Genomic DNA, 15,726 nt, shown 5'->3' with positions numbered 1-15,726 from the left:
AAATTCAAAATAAAAAAAAGACGTGAAATTTCTCCAGTCACTGCCACAGAAGCCTAGATTTCATTCAAAGCTGCGTGGGTGTTTTGGTGGCTGCCATCTGCCTACTCCAGACAGATTTACCACCAACTTTATTCCTGGAGGGCACCTACCTTGAATGTTTTGTAACTCAGTCTTTTTCAAGACTTTTTTAATTTTTTACTTTTTTTTTTACTTTTTCACCGTGCTCCAACGCCTAAAGAAGACCTCTAACGGTCGAAACATCGCGACGGAGCACTTTTATCAGCTAACTTTCATCAGCGTTGGCAAGCTAACTAGCTTGCTAACGCTTTCGTTTTTATTTTTATTTAATTTTTTAGCACTGTTGTCGTGCGTTACCTGTGCTGCTCCACAGCCTGTCTAGTGGATTTTTATTTTATTTTAGCACCGTTGTCGTGAGTTACCTGTGCTGCTCCACAGCCTGTCCAGTGGATTTTTATTTTATTTTTTAGCACTGTTGTCGTGCATTATCTGTGCTGCTCCACAGCCTGTCTAGTGGATTTTTATTTTATTTTTGCACCGTTGTCGTGCGTTCGCTGTTGCCGTGCGTTACCTGTGCTGCTTCATGGCCTGTCTGGTGCCTTAACTAAAGCACTCCTTCTGCTGAATCACCTCTAAATTATTTACACATTATTCACTTTGCGTGTTTTTAGGAATCCGCTAGGTTGCGCAGCTACTAGCTCTTAGCCGATTTAGCATGGCGGCTTCTCCTGTCTCTCCTGCACTTTTCTGCTCTGGTTGTGAAATGTTTAGTTGTTCCTCGGCCTCCTTTAGCAGTAACGGTACTTGTAATAAGTGCAGCTTATTCATAGCTTTGGAGGCCAGGCTGGGCGAATTGGAGACTCGGCTCCGCACCGTGGAAAATTCTACAGCTAGCCAGGCCCCTGTAGTCAGTGCGGACCAAGGTGGCTTAGCCGCCGTTAGTTCCCCCCTGGCAGATCCCGTGCAGTCGGGAAAGCAGGCTGACTGGGTGACTGTGAGGAGGAAGCGTAGCCCTAAACAGAAGCCCCGTGTACACCGTCAACCCGTTCACATCTCTAACCGTTTTTCCCCACTCGACGATACACTCGCCGAGGATCAAACTGTGGTTATTGGCGACTCTGTTTTGAGAAATGTGAAGTTAGCGACACCAGCAACCATTGTCAATTGTCTTCCGGGGGCCAGAGCAGGCGACATTGAAGGAAATTTGAAACTGCTGGCTAAGGCTAAGCGTAAATTTGGTAAGATTGTAATTCACAGTCGGCAGTAATGACACTCGGTTACGCCAATCGGAGGTCACTAAAATTAACATTAAATCGGTGTGTAACTTTGCAAAAACAATGTCGGACTCTGTAGTTTTCTCTGGGCCCCTCCCCAATCAGACCGGGAGTGACATGTTTAGCCGCATGTTCTCCTTGAATTGCTGGCTGTCTGAGTGGTGTCCAAAAAATGAGGTGGGCTTCATAGATAATTGGCAAAGCTTCTGGGGAAAACCTGGTCTTGTTAGGAGAGACGGCATCCATCCCACTTTAGATGGAGCAGCTCTCATTTCTAGAAATCTGGCCAATTTTCTTGGATCCTCCAAACTGTGACTGTCCAGGGTTGGGACCAGGAGGCAGAGCTGTGGTCTTATACACCTCTCTGCAGCTTCTCTCCCCCTGCCATCCCCTCATTACCCCATCCCCGTAGAGACAGTGCCTGCTCCCAGACCACCAATAACCAGCAAAAATCTATTTAAGCAAAAAAATTCAAAAAGAAAAAATAATATAGCACCTTCAACTGCACCACAGACTAAAACAGTTAAATGTGGTCTATTAAACATTAGGTCTCTCTCTTCTAAGTCCCTGTTGGTAAATGATATAATAATTGATCAACGTATTGATTTATTCTGCCTAACAGAAACCTGGTTACAGCAGGATGAATATGTTAGTTTGAATGAGTCAACACCCCCGAGTCACACTAACTGTCAGAATGCTCGTAGTACGGGCCGGGGCGGAGGATTAGCAGCAATCTTCCATTCCAGCTTATTAATTAATCAAAAACCTAGACAGAGCTTTAATTCATTTGAAAGCTTGTCTCTTAGTCTTTTCCATCCAAATTTGAAGTCCCAAAAACCAGTTTTATTTGTTATTATCTATCGTCCACCTGGTCGTTACTGTGAGTTTCTCTGTGAATTTTCAGACCTTCTGTCTGACTTAGTGCTTAGCTCAGATAAGATACTTATAGTGGGCGATTTTAACATCCACACAGATGCTGAGAATGACAGCCTCAACACTGCATTTAATCTATTATTAGACTCTATTGGCTTTGCTCAAAAAGTAAATGAGTCCACCCACCACTTTAATCATATCTTAGATCTTGTTTTGACTTATGGTATGGAAATAGAAGACTTAACAGTATTCCCTGAAAACTCCCTTCTGTCTGATCATTTTTTAATAACATTTACATTTACCCTGATGGACTACCCTGCAGTGGGGAATAAGTTTCATTACACTAGAAGTCTTTCAGAAAGCGCTGTAACTAGGTTTAAGGATATGATTCCTTCTTTATGTTCTCTAATGTCATATACCAACACAGAGCAGAGTAGCTACCTAAACTCTGTAAGGGAGTTAGAGTATCTCGTCAATAGTTTTACATCCTCATTGAAGACAACTTTGGATGCTGTAGCTCCTCTGAAAAAGAGAGCTTTAAATCAGAAGTGTCTGACTCCGTGGTATAACTCACAAACTCGTAGCTTAAAGCAGATAACCCGTAAGTTGGAGAGGAAATGGCGTCTCACTAATTTAGAAGATCTTCACTTAGCCTGGAAAAAGAGTTTGTTGCTCTATAAAAAAGCCCTCTGTAAAGCTAGGACATCTTTCTACTCATCACTAATTGAAGAAAATAAGAACAACCCCAGGTTTCTTTTCAGCACTGTAGCCAGGCTGACAAAGAGTCAGAGCTCTATTGAGCTGAGTATTCCATTAACTTTAACTAGTAATGACTTCATGACTTTCTTTGCTAACAAAATTTTGACTATTAGAAAAAAAATTACTCATAACCATCCCAAAGATGTATCGTTATCTTTGGCTGCTTTCAGTGATGCCGGTATTTGGTTAGACTCTTTCTCTCCGATTGTTCTGTCTGAGTTATTTTCATTAGTTACTTCATCCAAACCATCAACATGTTTATTAGACCCCATTCCTGCCAGGCTGCTCAAGGAAGTCCTACCATTATTTAATGCTTCAATCTTAAATATGATCAACTTATCTTTGTTAGTTGGCTATGTACCACAGGCTTTTAAGGTGGCAGTAATTAAACCATTACTTAAAAAGCCATCACTTGACCCAGCTATCTTAGCTAATTATAGGCCAATCTCCAACCTTCCTTTTCTCTCAAAGATTCTTGAGAGGGTAGTTGTAAAACAGCTAACTGATCACCTGCAGAGGAATGGTCTATTTGAAGAGGTTCAGTCAGGTTTTAGAATTCATCATAGTACAGAAACAGCATTAGTGAAGGTTACAAATGATCTTCTTATGGCTTCGGACAGTGGACTTATCTCTGTGCTTGTTCTGTTGGACCTCAGTGCTGCTTTTGATACTGTTGACCATAAAATTTTATTACAGAGATTAGAGCATGTCATAGGTATTAAAGGCACTGCGCTGCGGTGGTTTGAAGCATATTTGTCTAATAGATTACAGTTTGTTCATGTAAATGGGGAATCTTCTTCACAGACTAAAGTTAATTATGGAGTTCCACAAGGTTCTGTGCTAGGACCAATTTTATTCACTTTATACATGCTTCCCTTAGGCAGTATTATTAGACGGTATTGCTTAAATTTTCATTGTTACGCAGATGATACCCAGCTTTATCTATCCATGAAGCCAGAGGACACACACCAATTAGCTAAACTGCAGGATTGTCTTACAGACATAAAGACATGGATGACCTCTAATTTCCTGCTTTTAAACTCAGATAAAACTGAAGTTATTGTACTTGGCCCCACAAATCTTAGAAGCATGGTGTCTAACCAGATCTTTACTCTGGATGGCATTTCCCTGACCTCTAGTAATACTGTGAGAAATCTTGGAGTCATTTTTGATCAGGATATGTCATTCAAAGCGCATATTAAACAAATATGTAGGACTGCCTTTTTGCATTTACGCAATATCTCTAAAATCAGAAAGGTCTTGTCTCAGAGTGATGCTGAAAAACTAATTCATGCATTTATTTCCTCTAGGCTGGACTATTGTAATTCATTATTATCAGGTTGTCCTAAAAGTTCCCTAAAAAGCCTTCAGTTAATTCAAAATGCTGCAGCTAGAGTACTGACGGGGACTAGCAGGAGAGAGCATATCTCACCCGTGTTGGCCTCTCTTCATTGGCTTCCTGTTAATTCTAGAATAGAATTTAAAATTCTTCTTCTTACTTATAAGGTTTTGAATAATCAGGTCCCATCTTATCTTAGGGACCTCGTAGTACCATATTAACCCATTAGAGCGCTTCGCTCTCAGACTGCAGGCTTACTTGTAGTTCCTAGGGTTTGTAAGAGTAGAATGGGAGGCAGAGCCTTCAGCTTTCAGGCTCCTCTCCTGTGGAACCAGCTCCCAATTCAGATCAGGGAGACAGATACCCTCTCTACTTTTAAGATTAGGCTTAAAACTTTCCTTTTCGCTAAGGCTTATAGTTAGGGCTGGATCAGGTGACCCTGGACTATCCCTTGGTTATGCTGCTTTAGACGTAGACTGTGGGGGGGTTCCCATGATGCACTGTTTCTTTCTCTTTTTGCTCTGTATGCATCACTCCGCATTTAATCATTAGTGATCGATCTCTGCCCCCCTCCACAGCATGTCTTTTTCCTGGTTCTTTCCCTCAGCCCCTACCAGTCTCAGCAGAAGACTGCCCCTCCCTGAGCCTGGTTCTGCTGGAGGTTTCTTCCTGTTAAAAGGGAGTTTTTTCCTTCCCACTGTAGCCAAGTGCTTGCTCACAGGGGGTCGTTTTGACCGTTGGGGTTTTTCAGAATTATTGTATGGCCTTGCCTTACAATATAAAGCGCCTTGGGGCAACTGTTTGTTGTGATTTGGCGCTATATAAAAAAAAAGTTGATTGATTGATTGAACTCTCACTGTTCCACTCCCAGTCAATTAACTCTATCAGGTGTTCTCAGCCAATCGAGAGCTGGAAAATACCAATTTTTTAAAAATCAGGTCTGACTTGAGTAGGTAGACATGGAAAACATGCCGGGCAGGTGCCCTCCAGGAACAGGGTTGGTGATCCCTGTACCATACTGTTGGGTGTGTGTGTGTGTGCATTTGTGGTTTTGTTTTTTATTATTATTACTTATGTAAATGAGGTCCAAGACATATTCAGTGGTTTGGAAATGTTCATGTGTCCATCCGCAGACTTATCTAAAGGAAACTGGCTGTATAAATGATGAGTTGCATTAGTAATAATACTTACGTTTAGTTTGTCCAATTAGTTATGGGCTCGGAAATGGAAGTAAGAACTATAAAATGGCTATTTTGCCTAAATTGTTAATGTGCTTTTTTTTTTTTTTTTTCGTAAATCCATGAATTAAAGGTGATATATGGCACCTTATGGACATTTTCAGTGTTTCATTTCAATTCCATTGTGGTTTTGTAAAGACATTAAATGTAAAAAATGTCATTACCCAAATACTTGTAGGGCTAACTAACCAGGCATTACATGCACATAGACAAAGGCCTCAGTTCTTTGAACCAAGAACCTTCTAATTATGAGACAAAAACCTACCAATGAAAACTTGCAACAAGTCTCACAGGAAATTTCACCTTCAGAGGCTTAAATTAGATTTGTTGAAATAACAGTGACATGATTAAGGCCCAATCACAGTACTCTCCATTCGCCCTACCAATTGGCCCATTCCCTTCATTTTGCATAGGGTGAAGTGACTTTTTAAATTAGCAGTATCACACTTCCATAATGCTACACTGTCTCAGTGTTTCACGAGTTCACGAGTGTGCAAAATTCAGAATCAATTTCCACTTTGAATACCAATGGAAACCAGTGGCTGTTTGCTATGGGAAGAAAAGTAAAGGCAAACTGAAACTGTATGCGCCCCATAAAGTTTAGCATAAAATGTGTGTCTATTTCAAAGAGTTAAATTTTATGTATTCCCTTGTGATTATCTCACCATTTACTCCACCAGGAAGATGGTAAAAGGGTTCATTGCAGTGATATTGAATGACAGACTGGTACTGATTTTCAACACCAGAGATGAAAGTCACGCCGCCATTTAGCAACGGCTGCGGTTCTCCGCAATCAATTACTGCAAAAACACAAAAAAGATTTTGCAGGTGAGACACCGAACATTTTTTAGCTCATAAGAACAAGAAGTCTTAATGTGTTTTCCAATGTTTTATGTCTAAACTTGAGCATACTGTGGCATTCTGGGAGAGGGAGGTGCCATTGTCCGTTGCTTTGGCACATGGCAGAAAAACTGCTCATTTCCTCTCCATTCTGACAGACAGAAGGACAGCAGTCAGTTAGATGGCACTCAAATGCTTTGCTAATAAACAGAATGAACAGTAAACAAGTGGTCACTCTATAGTAGGGATGGGATGACTAGTCGTAATAGTCGACTACCACAAGCTAACGTCCGACTAGTCGACAATTTTTTTATTAGTTGACTAGTCGAAAGCCATTTATTAAGTTAATTTAACCCTTAAAGAATAGACCTGCTGCAGCTGCCACTACTCCTTTCACTCAATGAAGAAAGTGTGTGAACCTCGGCAGGTGAATTAGCTCAAACGGGTCATCTATGCTTAGTAAATGAATGCAGCTCTTGCCGTCATGCTAACAATTTTGTGCTTATATTTGTTAAAATAAATGTCAGATTTGAGTTTCACCATGAAGACTCGAAACTGACTGAATTTATTCATTGTCAAATTTAGTTGCAGACTAGTCAATGACTAATGGTACCCGACTAGTCGACTAATGATTATCATTAGTCGTCCCAACCCTACTATATAGAGTCCTGCACCAAACGGGTACCCAACAGGTCAACCATGAAATGAGGGTGTTACTTGAACAAATGTGAAATTCAAATGTGTAGGTCCAGGCATGGGCCAGATTTAATTAAGATTAAGCAAGAAAATATAATGAGCAGATGGTCTAATCATTTCATTTTATAATCTCAGTTTAAAATATGAATTACAGTTGTATGCCTTAAGATGGATCTGCACCATCACGCACTTTTTTTCTTTTTTTGGTGACTGCTTGTAACTTTGCAACTGTTGGAATGGCCTATTGAGGCTTTTCAGGTTTCAAATCCTGCAAAACCTCGGAGAGGTCGCCGCGCTGTGAGATCGCAGTAACACTGAAAAATGCATTGAGACGCTCTGATCACGCTGCACTCTAACCGCTGCACACGGACAACACCATTAACATCGCAACATAAAACTATTTTTAATATTGTGCCTAAAACTCTTGTGAATATATTCTCTGGGTTTATAGACGTTGTTATTGCGTTTGTTTTATGTAAACATGGGAGAATCACAGGCTGTCTTTCTGTTATTTTCAATGGGAGCTGCTGTGAGCTATGCTCGCTTCCTGATCATGTCATTCTGAGGGAAACTGAAGTTTGCTCTTTAAAGTCTTGTTTATTGTTCTTTACAACACTGTTTGTCCTGTTTGTTCCAGAGTAATATGTATAATATGTCTGAAATTCGGTTTGCGTTTATTAAATTCCACGCAGATTAAAACGTAGCAGACACGGATTATTCGTAATAATTGTTTTAACAAGTTTTCAGTGTATCATGCAGCAGTCTCTTATTAACATGACGAAAAGCATAAAAATTACAATTTTGTAGTACAATATTCATTTACAGTTGTCATCATGTGGATTCTCTATGTTGTTTTGACTGCAGCGACTCTCTGGGGCGCAAGGGATTATGGGATACGTGAAAACCCCAAATACAGTGAGTCACCCTTCTGAGTCTGGTCTGCTTGAGGATTCTTCTTCAAGACTGCTAGAGGGAGTTTTCCTTACCACTGTCACCTATAGGCTTACTCATGGGGGGGGGGGGGTTGGTTGGTTGGTAAGCTTAGACCTTACCCGTGAAGCACCTTGGGGCAGCTTTGTTGTGATTTAGCACTATTTAAATAAAACAAATTGAATTGTAGGTCATTTTTTTGAATGTGATGAAGTTCTGCTAAGATCACAGTCGGTGAATCTCTTAGTGTGGTTGTTAAATTGGGTCAGAACACAGGTTCTGTATAAAGAGATCCATTATGGCCTAGAAGTAATCTAGGGAAATTGTGGATAATGGGCTGCAGGGATGCCTTAAACTCAACATGGACTCCTGAACCACACTAGTCACAAAATGTAGGACAAATTGAGTCACAATAAAATATTGCAAACAGCACTTCCTGTTAAAGGAAATTAAATACTTTTTCAGATAAGAATCAAAAACTTTTTAATTTTAGAGATAAAAATTTTGTAGTGTGCTCAGGTGACTCACTTCACAAAATGGGACAGCATTATGTTAGTAATTGCTAACATTTATATTATTTGTGTTATTCCATGATATTTTTGTGGAGAAACAAATGTGTGGCCCCAAGTTACATGGGGTCCCTGATCTTCAGCCCAGGAAAACCCGTGTATTGATCCACTCCTGGCTGTTTGTAGCGTTGAGTTTTGTTGGTTCTCGTCAGATAAAGCTTTGCATAACCAAAAATTGTGCAGGATTCTAATTCTGTTAGTATTGTGTGCTGCATAGTTCAACCAACAGAGGAACTTTTAAGCAAACCATCATCAGCTTGTATCCTTGGTCACAGCGCACAAAGATATAATCTCTATAGTAGAATTCAGAGAGGAGAGGAGTCACCCTGCCTCTGTCCACATCACCAGGAGACGGACACTTCACCCCTGAATGGACAAAAAGCTCAAACATCAAATGCGTACCACCAGCCCACTTCAGCTGCTCATTGGCTTATTTCAAAGTGCCCCCCTCCCCCTCACTGTGTGTGGTGTAGTCTAGGCTCCAGCCATGACTCAAGCCTCCTTCATCATTGTGGTACTTCAGCGTGACAGTGCTGGAGTTTGTGACAATTAGACCCGGACTCGTTGACCCGCACAGTTTAACAGGTTCTCTGTCTGAGATGGTGAGCTACAACAAGAGGTGCACACAAAACATTTATTGTTCAGTAACATTTTAGTTGATTTATTTTTTTTAAACATACTTTATGTAACACATTCTTGCAATTACCTCCAGCCAGTGATAGAGACAGTTTGGACCGAGCTCAGTGTCCACGCTCTCAATGTGGAAGTTGTCAGTGAAATTGAGAGAGATGATGAAGCCAGGCTGAACAGAAATCACATACTGGCAGGACACAGCTTGAGACGGGGGGTTAGGGTAGCCTGGACTGGACAGGTGCCCTTCAGGCTCATCAAATGTACCATCAATACAGGACACTTGGCAGGAAAAAAAAGAAATCAGTCATGAATTCAAGCTTTCATGTATTTTATATATAGTAAATCTTTTGTGATGAAATACCTGAATTAACTGATGCATTAAAAAATAAGTGCAATTGTCATTTATAAAATAGTGTTGTTTCAGAATCTTATGCTGTATCATGAGGACATTGAAATGAAAAACTCAACATGGCAAAATCCTCTATAACTTAAAATAACACCATTTTCTCAGATGTTCACTAGCTGACAATCACATTGTTACTTTATGACATATGAAAGTGCTTTTCAATGCTGTAGCGGAACATAATCCAGACTTGAAAGTTTTTTTTTTCCCTAGGATTTGGAAAAGCCTAGTCCATCCATTCATCCATCCATCCATCCATCCATCCATCCATCCATCCATCCATCCATCCATCCATCCATTTTCTTCCGTTTCATCCGCGGTCGGGTCGTGGGAGCAGCAGTTCAAGCAAAGCCGCCCAGACCTCCTGATCCACACACACCTCCCCCAGCTCCTCCAGGGGAACCCCAAGGCGCTCCCAAGCCAGCTGTGAGACGTAGTCCCTCCAGCGTGTCCTGGGTCTTCCCCGGGGCCTCCTCCCAATGGGACGTGCCCGGAACACCTCTCCAACGAGGCGTCCAAGGGGCATCCGAAAACGATGCCCGAGCCACCTCAGCTGGCTTCTTTCAACGTGGAGGAGCAGCGGCTCAACTCTGAGCTCCTCCCGAGTGACTAGGAAAGGCTAGACATGAACCTATAAAAGGTGCTGTGAGAATTAATGAGTCAAGTCATTGTCAAGTCATGTTAGCTTGAGTGCCTTGTGTTAACAGCTGACTCGAGAGTTGCAATTTCATGACTTGGACTGACTTGATTGTGACTTACTCCCAACTCTGATGAGTTTGTCCCCTCGAGATTCCTTTCTGTGTGGAGTTTGGTCTCTCTGTGTTTCAGCTTCCTCCCACTTCTTAAGGGCCTAGTCACCCTTAGCATGAATGAGCAGGAAACAAGCCAAATCAGCCAGAATGGGAAAAAAGCCAAACACTGAGGCACAGTCGGGAGGGACAGACATTCGGACAACTGTGTACGAATGCCAGTCGACTAATTAGAATGTGGACAGATCCCGCCTCGACTGATTCGTGCACATCCTGTGCATATCCTTACGAATGCATTTCAAATGTAGTTGGAACATAACCACAATGCAGTAATAATAAGAAGAATGCTGTGCGGTGCAGTCCGATCGCCATCAGAAGTCTGGGTGGGAGGCAAGCAAGGGGAGCGGCGTGGCAGAGCAAGCGCTGTGGTCTGCTATCTTTTGAAGACGTGCCATGTCTTCCTGCTGGATATCGGATGATATCCAAACTATGAACTGTGAACATGTAAACTAGGGTCCTCTGACGATCACATAACTGCAGTGCATGTAACTGTGTGTGTTCAGAGTACAACCCCTGGCAAAAATTATGGACTCACCGGCCTCGGAGGATGTTCATTCAGTTGTTTAATTTTGTAGAAAAAAACAGATCACAGACATGACACAAAACTAAAGTCATTTCAAATGGCAACTTTCTGGCTTTAAGAAACACTATAAGAAATCAAGAAAAAAAGATTGTGGCAGTCAGTAACGGTTACTTTTTTAGACCAAGCAGAGGAAAAAAATATGGAATCACTCAATTCTGAGGAAAAAATTATGGAATCACCCTGTAAATTTTCATCCCCAAAACTAACACCTGCATCATATCAGATCTGCTCGTTAGTCTGCATCTAAAAATGAGTGAACACACCTTGGAGAGCTGTTGCACCAAGTGGACTGACATGAATCATGGCTCCAACACGAGAGATGTCAATTGAAACAAAGGAGAGGATTATCAAACTCTTAAAAGAGAGTAAATCATCACGCAATGTTGCAAAAGATGTTGGTTGTTCACAGTCAGCTGTGGCTAAACTCTGGACCAAATACAAACAACATGGGAAGGTTGTTAAAGGCAAACATACTGGTAGACCAAGGAAGACATCAAAGCGTCAAGACAGAAAACTTAAAGCAATATGTCTCAAAAATCGAAAAATGTACAACAAAACAAATGAGGAACGAATGGGAGGAAACTGGAGTCAACGTCTGTGACCGAACTGTAAGAAACCGCCTAAAGGAAATGGGATTTACATACAGAAAAGCTAAACGAAAGGCATCATTAACACCTAAACAGAAAAAAACAAGGTTACAATGGGCTAAGGAAAAGCAATTGTGGACTGTGGATGACTGGATGAAAGTCATATTCAGTGATGAATCTCGAATCTGCATTGGGCAAGGTGATGATGCTGGAACTTTTGTTTGGTGCCTTTCCAATGAGATTTATAAAGATGACTGCCTGAAGAGAACATGTAAATTTCCACAGTCATTGATGATATGGGGCTGCATGTCAGGTAAAGGCACTGGGGAGATGGCTGTCATTACATCATCAATAAATGCACAAGTTTATGTTGATATTTTGGACAATTGAAAGGATGTTTGGGGATGATGAAATCATTTTTCAAGATGATAATGCATCTTGCCATAGAGCAAAAACTGCAAAAACATTCCTTGCAAAAAGACACATAGGGTCAATGTCATGGCATAGGGTCAATGTCAATGAGCAGATCTGATTTGATGCAGGTGTTAATTTGGGGGATGAAAATTTACAGGGTGATTCCATAATTTTTTCCTCAGAATTGAGTGATTCCATATTTTTTTCCTCTGCTTGGTCTAAAAAAGTAACCGTTACTGACTGCCACAATCTTTTTTTCTTGATTTCTTATAGTGTTTCTTAAAGCCAGAAAGTTGCCATTTGAAATGACTTTAGTTTTGTGTCATGTCTGTGATCTGCTTTTTTTCTACAAAATTAAACAACTGAATGAACATCCTCTGAGGCCGGTGATTCCATAATTTTTGCCAGGGGTTGTATTATGGTCATCAGAACGCCGCTGTGTACACCCACAACCATTGTTACCACTGTGGCCACCAGTAACAGCCACCAGTCCGCAATGTTTCACAGTAAACCCATAATCAGGGGACCCTGGATGACATATATCAGTACAAATATTGGATGACATACGTAATCCAGAAAGGACGTAAGGCAGGTCTTGACAGTAAAGCATTACACAGCAGCCACATGCCCACCGGTGCATGCACTCTCTCTCTCTCACCAGGAAATCAGCTCTGTAGCAGACAGCAGGGCATCCCACTGTTCGTCTGGACAGCGGAGCACAGTGATCAGATAAAAAAGCATCACGCAGGGATTTTACCACAGGCTGCAGCCTGGCTGTGGTTTGCCCTGCGCTGTGAGACATTCTGGAGCCATTCCAAAGGTGAGTTTTTATTTTATTTATATTGTAATGACTTGGCCGAACAGTGGCATCGCCGTCCCTTCTCTAGATGGGGTCAATATCATACAACCCCAATTCCATTGAAGTTGGGATGTTGTGTAAAATGTAAATAAAAACAGAATATAATGATTTGCAAATCCTCTTTAACCTATATTCAACTAAATACACCACAAAGACAAGATGTTTAATGTTCAAACTGATAAACTTTATTGTTTTTGTGCAAATATTTGCTCATTTTGAAATGGATGCCTGCAACATGTTTCAAAAAAGGCTGGGACAGTGATATGTTTACCACTGTGTTACATCACCTTTCCTTCTAACAACACTCAATAAAGGTTTGGGAACTGAGGACACTAATTGTTGAAGCTTTGTAGGTGGAATTCTTTCAGATTCTTGCTTGATGTGTGACTTCAGTTGTTTAACAGTCTGGGGTCTCCGTTGTCATATTTTGCACTTCATAATGCACCACAGATTTTCAATGGGCGACAGGTCTGGACTGCAGGCAGGCCAGTCTAGTACCTGCATTCTTTTACTACGAAGCCACACTGTTGGAACACGTGCAGAATGTGGCTTGGCATTGTCTTGCTGAAATAAGCAGGGATGTCCCTGAAAAAGACGTTGCCTGGATGGCAGCATGTGTTGCTCCAAAACCTGGATGTACCGTTCAGCACTGATGGTGCCATCACAGATGTTTAAGTTGCCCATGTCATGGACACGAACACACCCCCATACATCACAGATGCTGGCTTAGAACTGGTAACAATCTGGATGGTCTTTTTCCTCTTTTGTCCAGAGGATACGCCGTCCATGATTTCCAAAAACAATTTGAAATGTGGACTCATCAGACCACAGCACACTTTTCCACTTTGCGGCTGTCCATTTCAAATGAGCTCAGGCCCAGAAAATGTTGATTTTTGGCCTTGCCGCTTACATGTAGAAAGTTCTCCAGATTCACTGAATTTTCTGATTATATTATGGACTGTAGATGATGGAATCCCTAAATTCCTTGCAATTGAACATTGAGAAACATTGTTCTTAAACTGCTGGACTATCTTTTTATGCAGTTGTTCACAAAGTGTTGATCCTCGCCCCATCTTTGCTTGTAAAAGGCTGAGACTTTTGGGGATGCTCCTTTTATACCCAGTCATGAGTGTCCTCAGTTCCCAAAAGCTTATTGAGTGTTGTTAGAAGGAAAGGTGATGTAACACAGTGGTAAACATACCACTGTCCCAACTTTTTTGAAACATGTTGCAGGCATCCATTTCAAAATGAGCAAATATTTGCACAAAAACAATAAAGTTTATCAGTTTGAACATTAAAGATCTTGTCTTTGTGGTGTATTCAATTGACTATAGGGTGAAGAGGATTTGCAAATCATTGTATTCTGTTTTATTTATATTTTACGCAATGTCCCAACTTCATTGCAATTGGTGTTGTAATATGTGTATTACAGCTGTCACCCCCTGGTCAGCTGTGCTGAAATGCATTGACTCGCTGTGGGGCAGCCGTGCAGCACATCTGCTCGTGGTGTTACAGCTTTGATGATCAGAATATTTCACATACCTTATCTAAGGGCCCCTTCACATGCAGTGTGAAGTTTGGACGAAGTGCACACTTAGTGCGCATGACGCAGGAATTGTGTGCAAACCGTTTAATGTGATCCCTGCCTCCAATGCCTCATCACCTGTTGCTACAACTATTTGTGCACACAAGCGCCTGAAAGACAAAGTGTGAGCTGTGCAAACCCATCGCACCCTCTTGCGGCAGATGTTCGTGACACACACAAACATCTAACACCGCTCGCATGGCACACAGAAAATGTGTGCCCAGTCGCACTCTTGGCACAACAACAGACTGCAGACAATCACTTTCGTACTCGCAGAGACATTTGTCTAAGTCCCACATGAGTGTGGCTGGTCTGTGCGCTGAGATGACAGGAGGTGTGTTCTCCCACTGAAGCTGCTGTGGAAATCTGTGGATCTGGACATTCCAGCTGGACACCACATACTGTGTTTGGACGGACATGGACAAACAACTGCTCACTGTGATGCGTGTATGTCTGTTTGCTGTTATCAAGTGAACATAAATAAAAACATATATCACTGTGGCGACGTGCTGCAGCGAGCAAGCGTGTGCACGGCGCACACATGGACAGGCTGCTCCCAGGTTGAAATGGACCATCAGATCAGAACACGCAGCAGGCAATCTCACTGTCACGTCATCCACGTGAACTCTGTTCCACATGACACAGTGTCCTGCGGCGCGTCATCCACAAGACACATGCGCACAGCCGGTTGGAGACGCGCCAGCAGATGTGGACATGAATGAGACGAGCGAACTGCTTCTCATTCATGTCATTTCATGACTGTATGTCTGTGACCATGGGTCATTACAGAAGAACAGACAGATCATATTTGTATTGCTCGCTTGATAAATGTGGTGTTTTTATATGGTGTGTGATTTTAATTTTTTTGTAATACTTCCATGTCCTTACTGATATGAAGCAGATTCCCGCAGCTTTCAAAGAACAGCTCAGTAGATCAGTGGTAAATTCTCTGACTGGCAATCAGAGCTTTTGGATGGTGCAAGTTGACATCCAGTGGGTCATATGTTTTTTGTTTTTGTTTTTTTTTCTACATAAGTGCCACAATGTCCCACAGGTACTGACTGGTTTTATTTTTTTATATATTCCACATAAGCAGTGCGATCTGGTCCCACAGGTACCAGCTGTTTTTTTATATTTCTTCCACATAAGCGGCGCGATGTGCCACAGCTGGCACTGTGTGTTCCTGCCCAAAAGACACTGATGCCTGCCCATCGGCACAATGTTTTATGGTGCCCTAATTTTGAACTGTTTCACCGTTTTCATCCAAACACCATCCAGACTTCGCACTATGTGTAAAGGGCCATAACCCATGGGAGG

General features: G+C 41.7%; 1 protein-coding gene across 1 annotated transcript in view; it reads right to left on the bottom strand.

Annotated features, from left to right (window-relative positions):
• The window catches only part of LOC117513470, a 63,994-nt gene that overhangs the window by 3,212 nt on the left and 45,056 nt on the right, over positions 1-15,726 (bottom strand). The window contains exons 16-20 of the mRNA XM_034173651.1: positions 9,243-9,448; positions 8,996-9,143; positions 8,784-8,902; positions 6,414-6,492; positions 6,167-6,301 (exon numbers count right to left, since the gene is read on the bottom strand). Of these exons, the coding sequence (XP_034029542.1) occupies positions 6,167-6,301; positions 6,414-6,492; positions 8,784-8,902; positions 8,996-9,143; positions 9,243-9,448 (687 nt within the window). The remainder of the gene's footprint in view (positions 1-6,166; positions 6,302-6,413; positions 6,493-8,783; positions 8,903-8,995; positions 9,144-9,242; positions 9,449-15,726) is intronic.

The sequence above is a fragment of the Thalassophryne amazonica genome, chromosome 7, assembly GCF_902500255.1.
Source record: "Thalassophryne amazonica chromosome 7, fThaAma1.1, whole genome shotgun sequence".
Lineage (NCBI taxonomy): Eukaryota > Metazoa > Chordata > Actinopteri > Batrachoidiformes > Batrachoididae > Thalassophryne > Thalassophryne amazonica.
This window is presented reverse-complemented; position numbering and strand designations above follow the sequence as displayed.